The 21,101-nt window shown below is 47.4% G+C and overlaps 1 protein-coding gene across 1 annotated transcript in view; it reads left to right on the top strand.

The window, feature by feature from the left end:
* Positions 1–21,101, top strand: part of Pappa2 (pappalysin 2) — a 249,632-nt gene that overhangs the window by 171,271 nt on the left and 57,260 nt on the right. The window contains 3 exon segments of the mRNA XM_047521747.1: positions 2,045–2,216; positions 5,456–5,633; positions 6,665–6,878. Of these exon segments, the coding sequence (XP_047377703.1) occupies positions 2,045–2,216; positions 5,456–5,633; positions 6,665–6,878 (564 nt within the window).

The following is a 21,101-nucleotide window of genomic DNA, read 5'->3' as shown; positions in this document are numbered from 1 at the left end:
TTGAGCTACTGCTTTCTTTAATCAGTTGTCAATTTTTATTTCCTGCTTTCTTATCCTGTTATCCAGCTCTTTGATAAAGTCGTTGACCGCTAACAATCCAAGGGCAAACAGAGCCCATTAACAGTGAAGAGATTCCCAGTAGTCATTGTGGCTAGTAATTAGCACCACTGGCAACAGATGCAAAAACATATTTTGCTCTCCCTGCTAGACCATGAGTTCCTTAAGAGCAGGGTCCTTGTTAAGCCAGCAGCACTGAGACTGTGTCTTGCAAAAAGTAAGTGCTAGTGGATGTTTATTAAGAAATGAACAAGTGGGGCAAGATGGCGCATTATGGGGTAATGTTTTTGTATTTCAGAGCCCTGTTTGTTACTATGTAATTCAACACCTTTCAATACCACTTTGATGGGCATTGCCTTACTTTGCCATTCATAATACTAACAAGTTTAGTTCAGCAAAATTATACTGGGTCTACTGCAGCCCAGTGTAGGTGAACATAAAAGTGGGTAAGAGGGAGGGTTTCTCTCCAAGAAGCAAGTTCTAATAGGGAGATTTCGTATTTAGGAGACACTCAGGTACTAATTTCCTTGTAGATAAGAGGTTGGATAAATCAATTAACAAATTTATAAGCAAGAAAATACATACAGAATGCAAAACAGAGTAAAAGAAATGTTACAAAGTAGTTATTGCCATAATCTTACTGGGCAGTTTGAAAGAAGATATCCGGAGACATCTTTTTTGAGAAGGAAGGCCTTTTAGAAAGCTCAACAAATTGAACAAAGGTTTAGAAGTGGGAGAGCTAAAAGGTAGGGTGGCCAACAGCAAAACAGAACACCGAGGGCAGGGACTAGGCCACCGGGGTGGAGCAGCAGAGGGAACTAACCTGGGAACAATAAGAATCTTAGGAGAAGTTGGCTGCAGGGGTGCACGCCTGTAATCCTAGCAACCTGGGAGGCTGAGGCAGGAGGATCTCAAGTTTGAGACCAGCCTCAGCAACATACTGAGACCCTTTCTCAAAATTAAAAAAGCAGAAGGGCTGAGGATGTGGCTAAGTGGTTGGGTAAGTGCCTCTGGGTTCAATCCCTGGTACCAAAACAAACAAACAAAAAACCTTGTGAGACATGTACCGTTATTGCCCCATGGAGGAGAAGGAGTGAAACACTGGGGAATGAATAACTCGCTTCATATCACACAGGTAGTAAATGGTGCAGCCAGGACTCGAGCCACTGGCTCAGTGCTAACACTCTGATTTTTCACTGTCTGGTTCCGCCATGGCAGGAGGGACAGTCTTCTTGCTCCGTTGCATCCTTGCAGCTGTCTGGGTCTAGGCGCAGGTGGGGTCCTCTTCAACTCTGGGGAATTCATGTATCCTCCTGTTCCTGACTGATTGGCCATACTGCTCCCGGAAGCAGCTCTCTGCTGAGAGGGCGTCTCTGGAAGTACCTAGCACAGTGGCAGACAGATGACAGGTACCCAATGTGTGTGTTCCTCTTCCTGTAATGGGCCACTTGAGGGTCAGCCTTTGCTGATATTCTGTGGCGTGTCCTCCTGTGACTGAGCCAGTCGTCGAAATGTTTCCATAGCAATCACTGAACGGATGTTGCCTTTTTTGTCATCTCCAATCCCAGGCCCTTCATGGAGGCCCTCTGGGACCTGCCTGTGACCAGGCCCCTGAAAGGTGGGTGCTGACAACCAGAGATTTTCCCTGGGTCTGTTCCCAGTTTGGCCATCAGAAGCACTGGTTGGCCAGCATTTCGAGCACTGCCCCTGAGCTCTTGGGGTCCATTCTCCTCCTTATCCCATTGCCATTCGATTCTCCTGGAAGAGCCACACCAAGCTGGTCAACCATCCCTTGTTGACTCTCCCTGTTGGTTTCTCATGCCCCATGATTGGAGGTAATTCAGAAGAAAGGGATGAATGAAATGTAGGTTTTGCAAACTAATTCTTCTCTCTGGTCTCGGAGCCTTTCCTGGAGGGGCTTGACATCACGGCTGCTGCCTGTCGGCTCTGAGGCCGTGCTAAGCTGCTCTGTTTCTGTCATCCCCAGCTGTGTCCGTCGGCCCTGTGGAGAGCAGGGCAGCTGTGCACCATTGCTGCTTGATCACGCGGATGCGGTGAACTGTACCTCTAGCGGCCCAGGTCACATGAAGTGCGCTATCACCTGTCAAAGGGGGTTCGCCCTTCAGACCAGCAGCGGGCAGTACCTCAGGCCCATTCGGGTGAGTTGGGAGCCACCGTCATCAGGATCAAGCTCCTGGGGCAGGAAGCTATCCATGCTTTCCTCCCTGGCGGGACTAGGGCAGGACAGGTGTTTCCAAATCATTTGAAAAGAAAACGTGAGGCTCTCACAAGCGAAGAGAATCACGGCTCAGTGGAAATGAGGTGTGTAAGAGCGGGCACAGCTTGGATGACTAGCATGCCAACTTACTCTAGGTGGGCAGTGACGTGGATGCTTTCTGCTCTTCTCTCTGGTTTTGTCTTCCTATCAGAAATTATTTTTTCACTTTTGCCTTAAAGATGAGGATGCCATAGGACAGACCTGTGCCCAAGGTCAGAAGGGTTCTAAGTGACTTGTCTGTGGTGCACTGTCTATTGCCTGCCCCGCCCTCCTTACCTGAAGCTGGGGACTTGCAGCCTGGCTCCTCCCCAACGTGTCAAAGCTGTCACTGAGGCAGAGGTTCCATCACGGTGCTAGATTTGGCTGAATTTCCCACATTTCTGCAAGCCCCATTCCAAGTCTCAGCAGCACCATTTCCAGGATTGCAAGGTAGTTTGGAGGTAGTGGAATATTGGTTAAGAGCAGGCTCAAGGGACGGGTCTGAATGAAATTGCAGCTCCACTCTGTACTAGGTATGGAACTTTGGATAAAAGCAAACAAAAGAAAAATAATCTCTTTAAGCTTGTTTCCACATTTATAAAATCATTGGAACAAAAAGTATTCACCTCTTTGAGTTATTATAATGACTGACTGGAAATCATTTGAAAGCTTCTAGTAAAATGATAGGCACAGAGGACTCCAGTGTTCAGTTGCCATTATTACGAGCATGGTAATGAATTCCCAACTAAGAGCTTAGTTAGCACTCCATCTTTCCTCCAGAGGGTTTGTGACCCTACAGAAACGACCCTGTAGAAAATATGGCCATGTTTTGATTATCCTAGAGAAAGGATGCACCAGCCAAAAGACAAGGGTGCTTGAGGAAAGAACCAGAAAGATGTTATTATCATGAGAAAAGAGTAGACAAGGGACCGTTAGATATCAATGGTCTGGAAGACCGGAGTGATTTCCATTTAGAGCCAATTGATTGCTTAGCAGGTAGTGAACTGTGGAAGCACCTCACTTGCTTGGGGATTGTGAGAATTTAAAGACACAACCTTGAGTTAGAGAGGGTTCAGGTTCTGCCTAGAGAGAAATCGTTTTAATGGATCTTGAGGTACCAACTTCACGGTCCAGGATGCTTTGGTTAGAAGGCGAAGCTCTTGTCACCTGTTCTTAACTCATCTCCACTCAGGCAAAGCTATGTTCACAATAAAATTAAGATGGAATTTAAAAGAATGAAGAGAGGTAGATGGTGAATATACTTGCATGATAAATAAAGAAGGGGAGAGAAGAAAAGCCACTGTTTGCAGCGCATACAAATTAGGAGCACATCCAAGACCAAATGTGCAAAGCCAGGGAAAACCCAGGCAATAGATGCAGAGTTTGAGAGCATTCTTCAAACGATTAGCGGCTTGTGGTCTGAGCCAGATTTCTTGGCTAAGTGTGTAGGGGCAGAACCTGGCTGGGAGCGGGTAGCTAGGAGTCAGCCTGTGCCAGCCACGGGGTGGAGTGAGCAACAGAGCTCCTGTCACCTGAGGCTGCCCCCACGAAGGAAATTACACAATCCCGGATCCTGATCACAAGACAGTGGGGCTGTTTGCTCTTTGCTGACACAAGAACTGAAGCTAAACAGAAAAATGTGTCTGGCTTTGAATTGGGTTCTTCTGGCAGGCAACGGGGGACACTGGGCACAGGGAGGAGCAGCTAGCCAGGAGGTAGCGTCAGGGGTGACAGGTGCCTTCAGCACTCATTTGACCTTTGGCTTTGGTGCCACTGCGTTCCCTTGGTGGGATGGCTGGCCGAGCCATGGAAACTCCCCTTTCTGTCTTTGACCCTTAACCCTATGGCCAGAGTGACTGTTGACTGTGATTTTTCCAAATAAGCCAGGAACTCCCAGGTTCATGCTCCTCCTGCCCCCCACCCTGGACTTCTTCTTCTCCCCCCGCACCTACTTCTTCAGCAACACTCCCCACCTGCCAGCTGCTTGGAAGTCCTGTCACTGTCAAGCCCAGTCCCTGTGCTACCGCCTCTGTGGAACTTCCCAACCCTGTCCCTCGCTGCCCAAGGCCGGCAGCCCCATCTCCAGCCCTGAGTGCCGCCCACTCCACCCCACGCAGCACCATATGATTTGCTTTCACTTTCACATATTTATATTTTCTTCCTCTGAATTCCAGCTTTCTAGTTCTTTTTCATTGTTTGCATTCTTCATATCATATTCTCTCCAATCATTGTAGAAGCGGGCAGGGAGTATTTGTAACCAAAAATCCTTGGCATTTCTCTTCTTTACTTCCCTTCTGACTTCTTTGTTCCTTTTCTCCTCCTTTCCATTCTTCCTCCTTTAGACATTTTCTTAGCCACTGTTTTAACAAGCAATTTGCGCCCCCAGTGGATTTTAGCTCCTTGATGACATCTAGTTTGGTACAGGACCTGTCCCTTGTGGGTACTCATTCCATACTTCTCCATTTAATCGGTGTGAATTCGCCGTCAGCTCTTCTTAGGTACCATGCAGCATTCCCAGTGGAGGGAATTATTTTCAGTGGCATTAGCAGCTGGTTTATTAATAAGCGTGCCAAGAGGAATCAGTTGACACGCTCGACTGTGGTCAGTTTGAGAGAATTTAATGCTGGACTGCTGAGAAAGGTAGGGCAGGGCACAGGGAGACCATGGAAATGTGTAGTTTCCGGGGTGAAGGGGCTCAGCTGTCACTCTTTTGCCTGAAAGGTTATACAGGGAGCAGTAGGACCCATAGAGAGAAGGAGCAGAAGCTGTAGAGAGAGGGCAGCCGAGGGGATGGTCAGAGGAAGCAGGCGGAATGAGCACCGGGCCTCCCTTTCTCTGCCCCTCTCCAATCTTCAGCCACTGCTTCCCAGGGCAGAGCCTAAGCACAAGTCAGAGCAGGGGTCCGCAGGGGCCAGTGTTTGGGCAGTGTCCCTGGGGCAGAGAGCAGATCTGGCAAAGCAAGGGGAGAGCAGCGACCCATGGTGGCCTGGAGAAGCACTGCAGGCTCCTGTCACACCCACGGGGCCACGAGAGCCCGCAGTGCAAGCAGGGAGGCAGAATCAGGGACAAGGCAGGGAGTTTTGCCTGTTCTGAACGTTTGGACAGGTGACCACTGGAGCTTTTCCGATTCTCTGTTTCTAGAAGGAGATTCTGCTCACGTGTTCCTCTGGGCACTGGAGCCAGGACGTGAGCTGCGCGCCCCTCGACTGCGGCGCCCCCGACTCGTCTTTGGTGAACTACGCCACCTTCTCCTGCCCGGAGGGCACGCATTTCCTGAGACGCTGCTCCATCTCTTGTGTCCCACCAGCCAAGCTCCAAGGTATCGCCTGGTCAACCAGCAGCAGTGTGCAAGTTCTCCTTGGTCTCCCTCTTTGGGGGCAGCTTTGGGGGTCCCTGCTTTATTCCTACACCCTTCCCACTTGCTCCACAGTGACACCGTCTCCTGATAACAGAAAAAGTCACAAAGGGCAACTCCCTTCTTTGTCCTTTGTCCAAAGTTAATATTTACGACTATTCTAGGGATTCGTGTTTTGTTCTATTTTCTAGAGGAGACAAACATAGTTGTCACTTGTCCCTGGCTATACCACTAGTTAGAGATGCAGGTGGGGTGGAACCACTGGCCCCACACCTTCCTCTTTACCTTGCCAGGCTTCTCAGACCTCGGCATGTCTTGTCATTACTTGTCACAAATGCAGGCTTCAGGCCTTCCTCCACGAGACTCTGATTTAGTAGGTCCATGGTGGGCCGGTGATGTTCCTTAGTCATAGATTGCGCTGGAGAAAAAGGAACTACTCAGAGGCCTGTGGGGTGTGTTCGAGTACAGAACTCTGCATCCAAACTGCCTGCATTCCAACCCTAACTCTGCCCCTTACAAGCTTGGACAAGTTACTGAACCCCAATTTCCTCATCTGCACAAGAGGGATTAATAACAGACTCCATTTCATAGGGTCATTTGAGGTTTGAAATGTACACAAGTTAGCAAATGTAAAAGGCTTAAATCAGTGCCTAGCATTGATAGCCACTGTAAAAGTGTCACCGAGGATGATTTTCATGCTGTCACTGTTGTTATTGTCTCTAAATGGGGAGGGAAATAGAGAGCGGGGTGATAGCCTATCTTTCATTCACATGTTTATGGGACCTCTGTTCTGTACAGGAGACCACATCAGGTCCTTTCCCCTAGGGTAACAAGACACAGGACGGATGTTCCATGTGGGATTTTAGAGACGGCTCGGCAAGGAGTGAGGAGTCTGTTGAAGGACGCCGGCCTCTTGTGGGCTTTCATTCTCTCTGCTGTTTCCATATTCCTGGATTCTGTACTAAGCACCCTGTGCTTCTCTTTCCTGGAACCAGGACCCAGCCCGTGGCTGACCTGCCTTGAAGATGGGCTCTGGTCTCTCCCTGAAGTCCACTGCAAGCTGGAGTGTCAGGCTCCCCCGGCTATTCCCAATGCCAACCTGCTGCTGCCGCACTGCCGCCAGGGCAGCCACGACGTGGGCAGCGTCTGCAGATACGAGTGCAAACCCGGCTACTACGTGGAGGCGGCTGCGGACAGGAAGGCCCGGAAGTAAGTGTGGCCTACCCGCCCTCCCTCCTTGCTCCTCTGCCCCAGGCACCAAGCCCAGAACTTTCTTTTGGAAATCACAGTGTACCCCTGGCCGCCCGCTGTTGTCCTGTGTGCTCTCTGTACGGTTCCTCCTCTCCTGCACAGGAATGTTCTCCGGTCACAAAGCCAGGTGACCGTCTGGGTTTGCTTCACAGGTATTCTCTCCGTGGGAGACTCCAGTCCCGCCCGGGTGCTTTTACAAGAATGTCACTCTAGTTGCCATTTTCCTTGCCATCCCGTGTCTGGAGTGCCCCCACCCCGGCATGCACGTCACCCAGCACTGCCTCCATCAAAACACAGCTGAGAGGCGGGGGCTGCCGGCTGGTCCCCAGTCTCACCAGATATGTGATGGTCAGGAGGTTCTTTCTCTGGCTCGGTTTTCTCATCTGTACCTGGGGTGATGATTGAACCTGATAAAGCTGATACAGGGACAGACTGAATTCACATGTGTAAAAGAAAACTCGGCGAGCTCAAGCAACACCTTGTGGCTATTAGTGTTGCTGTCATGGTCCTTCCGCTTTCTCCCTGAACTTTACGGATGCTAACTCCTGGAGCCATAGCCGGGGGCCCTCCTTCAGCAGGCCTGGGGGATAAGAAAACAAAGCTTTTAGGCAGAATTTACGAGGAAAGGTTTTCAAGAGTCGTGCTGAGTTTCAGATCCCCATCCCTTGTTTTTACCAGCTGAGGAACCTCAGGTAAGTTTCCTAACTATCTGGGTCTCGGTCACCTTTGTGAATTTTGCACAGGGCTCATGTCAGTGTGATGACTTGGGGGTTGAGATCAGGTACCACAGTGCGGCTTGAGCCAACTACTCGATGGTTTCAGAAAAAGTGGCTTTTTCTGAACAAACAAAAATAAGCAACCACAAGAAGCTTGTGGAGAAAAGAAACTCATTCTATTTAGGTGTTCTTTCCCTATCGTTCATTCCTATGTCGTTCTATAGGCACAGGAAAAAATTAAATCTATTTCTTACCCAGGATTAAGTTCAAAGCCTGGCCACAGGTTTTCTTTTTTAAGGTCCTTTTTTTTTTTGAACTAACAAAAGCCCAACCATGGCATTACCAACAATGCCAGGAGATACAAACTTGGCTTGTGAGCTAGATTCCTCTAAGGCAACAGAATAAAGTCAGGAATCTTAGCATCTAACTCTCTGGATCTCACTAGCCCTATCTGTGGTTGATTCCCAACCATCTGAGTCTGGGCCCGTGGAGCCTGGGCCTTCCACCCCAGGAAAAGCTCAGGCTCACATTGGAGGAGCACAGGCATCCTCCTCACCTGTCCAGCTGGAGGAAGAGCCAGGCTGACTGGAACATGAGCCATGCTATGAAAAATGCATAGGAAGCGGCACCCTCTGCTGCAGGGCGCTCCAGCAGGCGCTGTGAACACCTCCTGATAACGGAGAGCACATCCGCAGGCTTTCCGTAGGGTCGAGGTGCGCTTTGCATAGACGCTCCTTGGCGGGCCCTGAGCACACAGGGAGTCTTCGGTGGGAATGGCACTGCAGAGAGCCTGCCGGCTGCTGTTCTCTTGCTTCTCCCCATCTCTTTTCTTGCCTGCCTATTCACGTACTAGCAACCCCCTGGATTATCTGCAGAATAGTGCAGTCAAGAATGATCAAGGGGGACAGAAATGTCTCAGGACTGGGGGAACTGAGGGTCAGAGGTAATCACCAACTCTCCGGGCCTATGGCCGAGTTCTATGTTGGGGAAAATGAGGCTTCAGTCAGAGCTCTGGTTGTCCTGCCTCATTTCTGTCCCCAGGAAGGGGCACTTGAGGGCCATATGTGGACTCAACTTTTCTGGCTGTGAAACTGGACACTTTCATTGCAACATCAGCATCAGAGTTGGCTGAAGCATTTACATTCGCCAGCACCATGCTAAGGAGAGATTAAATTATTTACTGTGCTGTGTAAACAGATTAAATCTTAGTTTACTTCTGTTTACACAGCAGGCAACAGACTGGTAATCAGAAGTTTGCAAGTTGGGTGTAAATCACTGTCACTTGCCACTTGTGTTTACCCAACACACTGTGCCCGCCGTGCTCCTCCATGTGGGAAAACCCCAGTGTTGTACAAATGGGGCCCTAGGATTCTGCCTAGGATGTGCATGCATGAAGAGGAGAAGCTGAGAAACGCAGGCAGAGGATCGATCCAAAGAGCCAGGACATGCCAATTTCAAGCGACTGTACGATGCAGTGTGGAACAAAGTCTGTTACTTGATGGTTGTATTTGCAGCTGCTGGCAGGCCTCTGAGCGGCAGAGTCAACACCTGTGTGTCTTGTTTTCACATCCATAATACCAAGGGTACAGCCCCGTCTTGAGACTGAGCGCTGGGTTATGTACTGAAAGCATGTTGTAAAACTCGGAGGTTCAATGCATTCGCTAGGCCAGGTCTCACTTCTTGTTCATTTCTTTTTAAAAGAAAAAAATAACTGCCAACATGTCAGCCAAATACATCCCTTCCTGCTTCTTCCCAAGTCTATTGTTTCAAGAGAAAAGAAGGCCGGGTGCTGGATTCCAGTTTCTGAGAGCCTCGTTGCAGCTTCGACCCACTCCACCCGGGAGTGGAGGGAAGGCGCGTTCATCACCTGCACGCTCCGTGCCAGGCTTGGGTCAGGAACGAAGACGGACAGGAAGGAGATGGGCAGGTTCCTCTGAGACCCCGTGGGCCACACCCTCCTTCTGGGTTCTGTCTCACGCCCGACTTCCCTTCGTCTAACTGCCTCTTGCCAATTTCCTTCCCTCTCCCTGTGCCCCTTTCTTCATGTTGATGCTTCTCCGAGTTCTCTTTCTCTCTTGACATACGTACTTTTCAGGGATGAGGCTCATTTAGCCCACCCTGGATCGAGGCTCACAAAGTGACGTTTCTTAAATGCTCACCTATCACTATAGGTTCCCGCCTTCAGGGCCGCAAGGGCCATGAGGCCAAACGCCTACAGCTGTGGCCACCAGGACATCCCACGTGCATCTCAGACTTAACTCCATGACAGCCCCTCACAGTCCTTGCCAATCTGCGCGTCTGCGTGGGGGCTGTCCCTCGCCCTCTTTAGTCATGAACTCTACTGACTCTCCTCGGCCCACGGCTCCCTACCCTGCTGCCACTTCTCTATAATGGATGACGGTCATTTTCACTCCTGAAGGGAGCTTTGCAGGGGAAAAAAAAAGTCTTCCAAACAACTCAATCCGGTTACAGTATTCCCCCACGGAAAACCGGATAGCAGCCTCTGCCATTGCCTCTGGAGGGGAAACCCGTGGAAAGGAAAAGGCTTCGCCGCGTGTGGTCTGCATGGGTCTCACTTACCTCCTCGGCCTCAGCTCGGGCTCCACTGCTACCGAACTTCTTTTGCTCCTTCCGAGAAGCTGTGCCGAGCATGCCTGGGGCCACCGCGAAGCTCTCCCTTCTGCCCAGAGCGCTCCAGCTCTCCTGCCCTGAGTTAGCGTAGCTGTGACTTTTCTGAAGGAAGCCTACCAGATCCCCCGACTGTGGGGACGGCTCCTCTGTGGACTTGCACGCATCCAGAGCTTCCTCGGTGGCACCGGCCTCCCCCCGACTGGCAGTGCCCGTTGCTCCTCCACGTTCTCCGCTGGCCCACGAATATTTTGCTTTGCGTTCCGTGTCCAGCGCTCAGGGTACGCACAGGCAGGTACTCAGGAAACACTGTGTGGATGGAGGAAAGCCCCGCATTCATAAGAAAGCGCAGGTAGGATTTTGATGTGAAAGTTGGTGCCAAAACGATAGTGAAAGAAAGAGAAGGACTCTGTTCTGAGTTGTAGAGGTCTTTGGGTGCTTGATGGGGAAAGAAGACTTTAAAAGTTCACGTGTCTGGTTTTCTTCCAGCAACCTTCGCGGTATCAGAGAGGAAATGTCAGTTCTCAGGACAGTTTTAACTTCATTTATCCACAGACATTCACTCTCGATGAGCACAAGCTAAGATAGAGGAAGGCCAGTGCTCCGGGCTCACTACCTCAGCAGTTCCCACTCTCGGCTCTACGTGAGAATCACCCAGGGGCATCTTAAAATCCTGCTGGCCAGCTCGTGCCCCAGCCAGTCAGAGGGCCCTGGCTTCTGGTGGTTCCACTTTATGACTTTTTTTTTGTAAAACCTTACAAAGATTCTTTTTAAAAATTTGTTTTTTATTTTTATAGACTGCATTTTGATTCATTGTACACAAATGGGGTACATCTTTTCATTTCTATGGTTGTGCACAATATAGATTCATACCATTCGTGTAGTCATACATGTACATAGGGTCATGATGTCTGTCTCATTCCACCATTTTGCATACCCCCCTCCTTCCTCTCATTTCCCTCTATGTAGTCTAAAGTTCCTCCATTCTTCTCTCACTCCCCACTCCCCCAACCCCATTATATATCATCATCCACTTATCAGGGAAAACATTCAGCCTTTGGTTTTTTGGGATTGGTTTATTTCACTTAGCATGATATTCTCCAATTCCATCCATTTATCTGCAGATGCCATAATATTATTCTTCTTTATGGCTGAGTAATATTCCATTGTGTATATATACACCACAGTTTCTTTATCCATTCATCTGTTGAACAGCATCTAGATTAGTTACACAATCTAGCTATTATGAATTGAGCTGCTATAAACATCGATGTGACTGTGTTACTGTAGTATGCTAATTTTAAGTCCTTTGGGTATAAACCGAGGAGTGGGATAGCTGGGTCAAAAGGTGGTTCCATTCCAAGTTTTCTAAGGAATCTCCACACTGCTTTCCAGAGTGGCTGCACTAATTTGCAACTCCACCAGCAATGTATGAGTGGGCCTTTTTCCCCACACCCATGCCAACATCTATTATTGCTTGTATTCTTGATAATAGCCATTCTAATTGGAGTTAGATGAAATCTTAGAGTTGTTTTAATTTGCATTTCTTTAATTACTAGAGATGTCTACTTACAGTGGTGCAAAAGTAATCGGTGTTCATGAGAATTCAAATTTTGAATTTCGATCTAGCAGTATGTGGCAGGCACTGCAGGTCCCGTTGGCCCCATGACCAGGGCTCAGGAGGGTGAACGGCTGGCACCCTGAATGCTGTGCTGTCAAGCTACGAGTGCCCTAGCTTAGGCGTGTTAAAGGCATTGTTGACCTGACATTCTTTTCAGTTCGTGAAGGGTTTATTGGGATGCAACCCCATCCCAAGTCCAGGAGCATCAGTATATCAGTGTCTCTGGGGGTGGAGCCAGGCGTCAGTATTTTGAAAAGCTTCCCGTGTCACTACAGTGTGCAGCCAGGGTCCAGAAGCACATGTCTAGTAGAAACTGTACCTGTTCACACATTTTCACTCTCTTTTCAAAATTAGTGTATCAGCTCTTTTCTTGTCAGATTTTCACAGTCACTTTGGGGATTATTTATTTTTGAGGATAACAGAAAAAATAGGAAGAAGGGTAAAGAGCCTGAGAAGTGTCTAGAGGTGTAACTGTGCCTTCCTCTTGGCATGTAACATGCACAACCTCCTTTCCCCCTGCGCAATCAGCTTGCGCACACAGGTTATCATTAACCGCTCCTTTGTTCTTTCATCAGCCTGACATGCCAGCAAGCTAACAGAAGTGTGTTTGGCTTCATGGTATCAAAACAACCATCTCCTGTTCTCCCTTATCTTTCCCAGCCGCAGGGGCCTCTTTCTCATGACATGCTATCTGTATGTTGAAGGCTAGGTTAACTCGCTAGGGCCCACACTTAATTCAACTTCTAAACTAGTCCAACTTTGCTCAGGCAACTCCTCCTACGTGCCATATGACAGGTCACCTGCAAGGTGCTGCAGGCAGTCAGAGCTGCTTGAACGTAATTGGAAGCAGCCATTCTTTCCGAGGTTGCCCATGGTAGGAGCTTCCCAAAGCACGCACCTCTACTCAGGTGCTGTAACACAACTCCAGATCAAGACTGCAAGAAAGACGCCCGTACTCTGATCGTTTTCTGTTTAACTCGTACTTGGTGGGTGAATGTCTTCCGTGGAGCCTGGCCTGCTCTGAATGGGAGCTGAACCGGGGCTGGTCTGGAGCTGGGGGTGCACACTAGACCCCTCTATAGCCCACAGCAAGGTTGTTGGCACGGAGGGCCAGAAAGCCCAAGCCCAGCTCTGCACCAGTGGTTGCCCCCCAACCAAGTGCAGTATCCCAAGTATCTTGGGCATGGTACCCCATTCAGTTCTCATGACAACAATACATTTTGTATTGTTGTCATGAGAACATGACACAATACACAATAATATAATATATTGTGACACAATCATCTATGATTTGGCATACTATAATCCATTTTAGTATAAGATTATCCCCTGTACAGATGAGGAAACTGACACTCAGATGTGATTATGTGATTATGTGGATTGCTCAACCAGCAAATGGTGAGACTGGCTAAAACCACTCTAACTCCAGAGCCCGTGCTCTTGGGTAACGCAGCTTTCCATCTTGAAACCATTTCATGTCTGAAGCCTCCCTTTCCACATTCGTAAGATAAAGTCTCAGTGTTCTCTAGCTCAAAAATCTGCAATTTATTTTCTGTAACAACACAGCTAATGAGAAGAGCTAACACTTTGGTCTCACACTATTGAGAGAAGTGATATAGAGCCAATTCATTACCACCCAAAAAAAAAAAAAAAATAAGCAGTGATTATTATAACACAAATACCACCCAGGTGTGAACTTAGTAGGGAATACTGAAGGCGATCTTAGGGTAGTTGTTGGAGAGCTCCTGGTCTGAATGGACAACAGAAGTTTTATTCTCTTTTCTGGATGGATGTTGGTCCATCATTCTTCCTTCATACCCAAGAGGACTTAGATCTAGTTCTCCTCTAAAGATACAATGTTAGGAAAAAATTTTGAGATTTGTAGAATTGAGTTTAAAAATTAAGTGCTTCCCTAAAATTTCTAAAGAAGGCGATTCAGTCAAACTGCTGACGTAGTCCAAGATTTATCTCCTGGCTTAGTAGTTAATCATACAGGCTCTGGGCTTGGTGAGATCTAAATCTGAATCCCAGTTCTGCTATTTGTTAGCTCTTTGACTTGAACAGGTTATTGATCTCTACTGAATATTACTATTCTTATGTACAAGGAGAGCTAACAGGAGCACGTACGGGTTTTGTGAAGATCAAATGAGATAATAGATCCAAAGAACTGAGCACGATTTCCGGCCTATTCAACTTTAGTTCAGCAGTAACTCCTGCTGTTTTCCACCACCACCGTCACTGTCACCACCATCAGCCCCAGCATGGCTTCTCACAGCTTAACGTCCCTTTCGAGATACTTGCTGGCCTGTTGCCCTTCTGGTATGTTTAACAGGACAGCTCAGCTACATGTCTTAGCTGTGGCTGATGGTGCCTATCTGTGGCTGCCTCCTGTACTTCAGAAAAACAGCAGGCAGACCAGGAAGCCCGGAACTGGCACGCACAGTGGGAGGTACAGGTCTTCCATTACCAGGTGGCGGAGAGTCCGTTTCTCTGCCGATAAGACATACGCGCATCCAAACAGAAATTTCATGAAATAAAAACAGAAAGCACTTCCCTCCCCAAGTCAGAGTCCTGTCTGTTTCAGATCATGTTACGTCAACCCAGTGAGTTATCTGAGACTGTCCAAGTAGACCACGAAAAGAAAAAAGAGGGATGTGGGAGAAAAGAAATGGAAATAAAATAGCAAGATAGAGCTGGACATACTTCAAAAGTTAGGCTGGGCAAATCAGGCTGGTCTGGAAGGAGAAGCACCAGGCATGTCCTGCAGATGTTGCCTAGATATTTTGGTTCTTAATTTTTTGAACACTAGCTTAAGAACTTCTGAGGTACAATAGACGTTATCCTACTATAGGAAAAAAAAATTAGACTAATGAACTACAAATGTGTAGTAAGACAATGCTAAAACTCCTTCTACATCCTGACTTTACGACTTTTAAGAATCACTGAAATAATCAACCTATTTTTTAAGCTCTGAGTCATAACATTGTGCACATATGTAAATGAATAGGTGCTAACCCTATGCTTAGCATGTGGTATCTACGATTTGCCAAGAAGGGTAAACACTTTAGTATCCATGTATACTCTTGCATCTGTAAGAAATAGGAATTGGTTCTTGTTCCATTAAGACTTTGTCTGACTTTGTAATTAGTGTTTGTAGTAAATATATTCAAGGTTTATCCTGAGAATCTTCAATTCTCTTGCCATTTAGGATAATGGGAGCTTTAAGCTAATTTATTACAGCTTCTTTTGTCTCCAAAATGACTGACCCTCTTCCCTGAGCCTTGGCCATGCAAAGCGCACCTGGGCGCAGGCCAACTCACTGCAGCAGACTTTGCAGGGCTGGTGATCGGCCCACAGACCCTCACTTCAAATAGTACTGCTGGACTCACAAACTTCCCTGCGACCTTCAATCCTGAGAAAGGAGCATCTTATTATGAAACTCCTTGTAAGCCTTCTGCTGTCTTATCTTCCTTCCCCTGCCCCATGTAGAGGGCTCTGCTGACCGTGCTGTCTTCTGCCTAGCGGGGAGCATGTTGGGGGTGACCTTGCCTTGCTTGCTAGTGATGAACTGGGGTCAGGCCCAACTATCGCATGGGGGATTCTGGGGTGACAGAAAACTGAAGAATTAAGTAGAATGGGAATACTGATAGAACCTCAATATCCCCCGCTGTCCACATAGAGATAGAAAACAGAGCAAGCTTGGTGAGAGAGCAGTGTGCCTGAGCAGATCTTTTGCTGGACATTCCTTTTAATACACACTTTAAATGCAACCATTTATATGATCTCCTTAATGATGCTTTGAGGAATGTGTGATTATCCCATTTTTCAGATGGGGAAACTGAGGAGGAGAGGTCAAGTAATGTATTTCAAATCAGGGATTTCTCGGCAGCCGAGGCTGCAGCTGTGGCATTAGTCTTGTTCCACTGCATCTGCTCTCAGTCACTCTGCCACACTCACTTCTGATGAGGATCACCTGGCATAGACACTGAACCCCGCCAAGGCCCTGTGACTTCTGACTCTTCCTCTTTGAGCAGGGAAAATTGGTAAGGAAAATGTTAATCAGTACTTTTCCCTTCATCCCACATCAAGGCCTGTGTTTCAGTCAGCTTTCTCACTGCTGCAACTAAATGCTCTGACCAGCACAATGATAGAGGAGGAAAGGTTTATTTGGGTGCTCACTGTTTTAGAGGTCTTAGTCCATAGAAGGCCGGCTCCATTCCTTGGAGCTAGAGGTGAGGCTGAATATCATGGCGGGTGAGGGTGGCACATCATGGTGACCAGGAAGCAGAGAGAGACTCCACTCTCCAGATACAAAATATATGCCCCATAGCCACGCCCCCAATCCCCGCCTCCTCCAGCCACACCCTACAGCTTCTATTAATCCAATCAGGTGCCTTTTTTCACTGATTAGATTAAGACTCTTAGAACCCGATCATTTCTCCACTGAACCTTCCTTCATTGTCTCACATGTGAGCTTTTGGGGGACACCTCACATCTAAACCAAAGCACCCCTCTCCTTCTCTACCCAGAACCACCTCAAACTATTCCCTTCCCGACACCCTGCACATCTGCAGGCAGTGTTTCTGGCTCATTCTTCAGGCTGCCACAGTTGGTTAGTATTCTGGCCCTATTACGGTTTTTATATCTCTACCTACAACTGCAGGGCCTAATGGGATGAACAGGCACACACCTGGAGCTCAAGGAGTAATTGCTGAATGGACGGACGAATGGACAAATAATTCAACGGTGAAAATGGCGAAGGCCAAGAAATCACTAGTTTCTCAAACACACCGAGTTGATAATAGGATCTGAGGAATAACTGTATGTTGTATGTGTTTAGGTTTAAATCACACACCTTGGAGAAACTTCAGGTTGATTTCAGTCCAGGGAGTAATTTGAACATGTTGGTAGGAAAAACTCTTGCCAGTCATCTGAGGAAAGGACCGGAAAGTCATGAAGGAGTTAGAGCAAGGACTGCTGATCTTGAAGTGAGGAGGGCTGAGAGGACAGTGGCAGTGGAAGATGGAGAAGGAAGCCTAACCTGGAGTTCAGGTGTCCCAGTCTGGGGCACAGAACGTTACGGCACCTGCCAGCCTGGAGACCTAGATTTAGCAGCAGAAGATCCACAGAGTGAGGAGTGGGATGGAGAACAGTCCCACTTTTAGGAGTTGGCTCACTGTCCACGCTGAGGGAGAGGCTGGGTCACACAGGAGAAGAGTGTGGTGTGGGACTTTTTTTTTTTTTTTTTTCCTTGAGTAAAAGTAAAAAGGAAGGTGGGAACCAGTGTGTCTGACCGGTGGCCCTGCTGATGCTACTTCTTGCCTAGTGGAAAGAGCCGGGGCAGGACATTGGCAGGCCTGGTGCTGGAGAGTGCTGAATGCTCCAAGCAGCCATGGACTAGGCAGGTTGAGGTCTGCCTGCTCCTCTTTTAGGATACTGGTGGCTGGAGGAACCTGGTCTGTGATTTGTTAAGAGGAAAACTGGCCTGGGGTTTGGAAGTGCTGATGGGTGGGGTCAAGGATCGTGTCTTCCAGAATGTTCTAGATCAGTACTTCTCAAACTTCAGCATGTGTAGGAATCTCTTAAAATGCAGATTCTGACGGAGATGAGTTGGGGTGGGTTCTGCGATTTCTTTCTGTCCAGTTCCCAGAAGATTCCAATGCTGCCTCTCTGTGCAGCACACTGTGAATAGTAATTGTCCCGTCTGTTTGCTGAGTAAAGAGGCTCTTTACTTGCAGCTCAGAAACTGGCCCTATGTCAGGCAGAACACCTAACCAGTTAGTACTTCCATGTCTGAGTCTGTGTGATAGGCACGATGCCATCTGCCTCTCTCCCTTTCCTCTCCTTTTCAGCGTAGGGCGGCTGCACCAGTGCACTAAGGGAGGCCAAGTATGTGGAATTACGTTTCCTAGAACACCAGCGCTTTCATACTATGACGTAGGCCTTAATATCAGACTTCCTGTGGCACACTGACCATTTCAATAACCCCAGGCAAGTTAGTTCAATTTTCTAAACCTTGCTTCATCTATGAAATAAAGTCATACGTTGGTTGAGCCAAGACTTATTGGCACAATGACCAAGCATTGTGCTGGATACTGAAGATATGTTAAATAAGGTCACCAAGCTTATATTCCAGTAAAGGGACACTGGCCATAGGTGAGAAAATCCAATAAACAAAACAATTATTACTCAGTACATATTGTATGGAAGGAATAAAGATGAACTGACTAAACAAACAGTTTAGGCATAAAATAAGAATGCTCTGGGGTGGTGAAAATTATTCTTGATAGGAAGAAAGAGAAGGAGCCAGCCAAGAGACAGAAAAAAGAAGAGGAGAGCGAGCAGAGAGAAGAGCACCCAAGTCCCAGGCAGGAAAGATCTTGGGTTGTATTTGGGATTCTAAATCCAAAGTGTGCCAAGTGCATTAAAGAAGCTGAATATGGCATGGAATGGGGACAGAGAGTGGGGTCAGATTGTGCAGGGTCTCACAGACTAACATGAAAAGTTTGGATCTTATTTTTCTGGCAGGCAGAAGACATTGAAATGTTCTACACAGGGAAATGACACAATCTAATATATTTCTTTATTTTTATGAAAATTCTCTTCAACTGGTATTTGCTGACTGGGTGGAAGGAGAGCCAGAGGAGAAGGGTGCTGTCCAGGTGGCAAGTGAGAGATGGTAGCTCATGGTGACATTTGTGACTGCAGAAATATGGAGGTATTGGGACAAATTCCAGAGGTATTTGGGAGGTGACCCTGACTGGACAAGTCCATGGATTACGTCAGATCAGATGGGACTCAGAAAAAGTAAGATTGAGAGAAAGGGTGAAATCATGACATCTCCGTTTTGGTTTTGAGTGACATGGGGGATGGTGGTGTCCTTTACTAAGCTGGGCTGACTGAAGAGGAGCTATGTAGAAGAAAAGCAATCCAGGACTCAGTTGATGACAGTCCCTATAACACAGGGCGGGCTTGCGGTAAAATGACTAAATATACATTCTTCTATACAATGACTCTCTGAAGTGTTCAATATTTTTTTCTGTTATTGATATTATTCATGAGGGACTACCCACTGGAGACACCACATGCCCTTGATTGGCAAAGACAAGATAGTTCTCTCTTGGACTCAACAGATCATACTTTTCGCCAATGGAAAATAAATATTACTTTTGAAAACTCTTTAGTGGTGATAGAAGGATGGGGTAGACTCATATGTGCTTCTAAACAACATCAATCAAACTTGCAGCCAAGTTTTGATTACAAGATCTTCTTTTCTGGCAATGATGTAAAAAGGAGAAAAAGCACAGCTGGGTTTTCAGCACTAGGTGGAGACCACAAGTTCTGGAAATTGGAAAAAGCACCTTCTAACTTGGAAATAGTGGTGATTTGTCTGGAGAAGTTAGAGGGAAAATAAATACGAGCTTTACCCTAACCCAACTCCTCAGGGTAACAGTGGCAGGATGAGTAAGAAGCCAGAAAGTGAGGCCGTCCAACTAGCAACCCTACCTCAAAGGCTGGGCGCTTAGCAGAAACCAGAATAGCTACTTGCTGGGTGACTACTTTGAATCTCTGGTTTTTTTCACGTGTGTTATATTTTCACTAGCAGGGGAAGGAGCAGAGAATTCTGTAGTTTACCAACCCGAGAGCATATAAAAACTGATGGCAAGTTTAAAAAATACAGAGTCCTAGGTCTGTCCCAGGAGATTTGGTTCCGCGGTCTTTGTAATCTAGGTTTTAAATAGCACCTATGTGATCCTGATGGGGCTGATCAACAAATTTCACTTGGAAATCATTGGTCTTTTATTGGAAATCTATTCTTGCTTTTGCCAGTGACTTGCTAGTTGTGTGATGTTGGAGAACTCACCTACTTGGTTACCAATGTGCAGTTTCCTGCCTTTAAAATTAGATATTTTTTCTACCCTTATTCCACTGGGATGAAGAATGTGTAACACAAAAGATACTTGGAAAGAACTTTCAAAGAAGTTTTGGAATCTCTGTCCTAGTAAGGGCCTGTCGTGCACTGGCCTCGTATTCAACACCATAACACCATCATCTTTAAGACGCAAAGCCACTCACTTTGAAAGAAACTCTTGGCCCCTGACTTATACATATTATCTGAAGGGGTTGGACTATTGTGAATAAACCACAATCTTTTTTCACTAATGACCTTAAGGGGTCAGAGGTCAGTCCTCAATGTCACCAAACTGGAAGAAACATAGAGGCAGCTATAGCATTGCTGGAGATCCAAATAGTGCCATGGTTGCGTCTTGGTCAGTTGGGAGTGCTATGGCAGAATACCACGGTCTAGGTGGCTTAAACAGTAAAGCATTTATTTCTCACAGTTCTAAGTTGAAAAGGCCAGGATCAAGGTGCTGGTAGACCCCTTTTCTGAGGGCATTCTTTCTGATTCACAATGTCCATCCTTTTCTGTGCCCACTCAGGACAGAGTACAGAAGGCAAGCTCTTATGTCTTCTAGGAGAACTACCTTCATTACCCCCCAAAGGTTGTCCTCCTAATACCAACACTTTGGGGTTAGGATTTCACCACATGAGTTGAGGAGTTGTAGGAAGGACCACAAACTTTCAGTCCACAGCACTAAGTAACTAATTGAACAAGATTGACAATATGATTTAGGCTTCAGTCCCCTTTGGCAGCCTTAGAAGGAAACCAAACTTCCTGAAACTGGGAATAATCTAGGACACACTGATTTCCTGACACAATCAGTCTCTTTTGAAATAAAATGGCCAGAATAAGCCCCTGGCACTCAAGCACCAAGTTCCATATCAGGAGTCTCAAGACTGAGACCCTAAGTGACAATCAGCAGGTATGGTCATCGAGCAGAATGGAACAGCCTTCACTTTGGGGCCTTGAGGATCCAATTGGATGCCATGGAAGAGGTCTGAGGGTGGCACCTAGAGAGCATCCCCTCGTGTGGAGAGAGGTGGAGGCTGTGAACGGCTGTTGGGGAGAAGTCATACAGGACCATCCTCTTTACAAGGGAATTCGAAGCTGTGAGGAAGGAGACTCCACGAGGTTGAGAGGGGCTCAGAAACAACTGTGAAAAGGAACTGGATCTTCTAAGCAATCAGGACACTCCTCTCAGCCTCTCCTCACTCCCACCCGGGTCCCCCCTCTCCAGCCTGGAGACCCCAGTGTGGACTGTGGTGGTTCTCTTGCTACCACGTAAGAGTCTCCCTCCCGGCATTGCCAGAGGT

The sequence above is a fragment of the Sciurus carolinensis genome, chromosome 12, assembly GCF_902686445.1.
Source record: "Sciurus carolinensis chromosome 12, mSciCar1.2, whole genome shotgun sequence".
NCBI classification, from domain to species: domain Eukaryota; kingdom Metazoa; phylum Chordata; class Mammalia; order Rodentia; family Sciuridae; genus Sciurus; species Sciurus carolinensis.
Note: the sequence above shows the minus strand (reverse complement) of the source record. Positions and strands in the feature narration are given on the sequence as shown.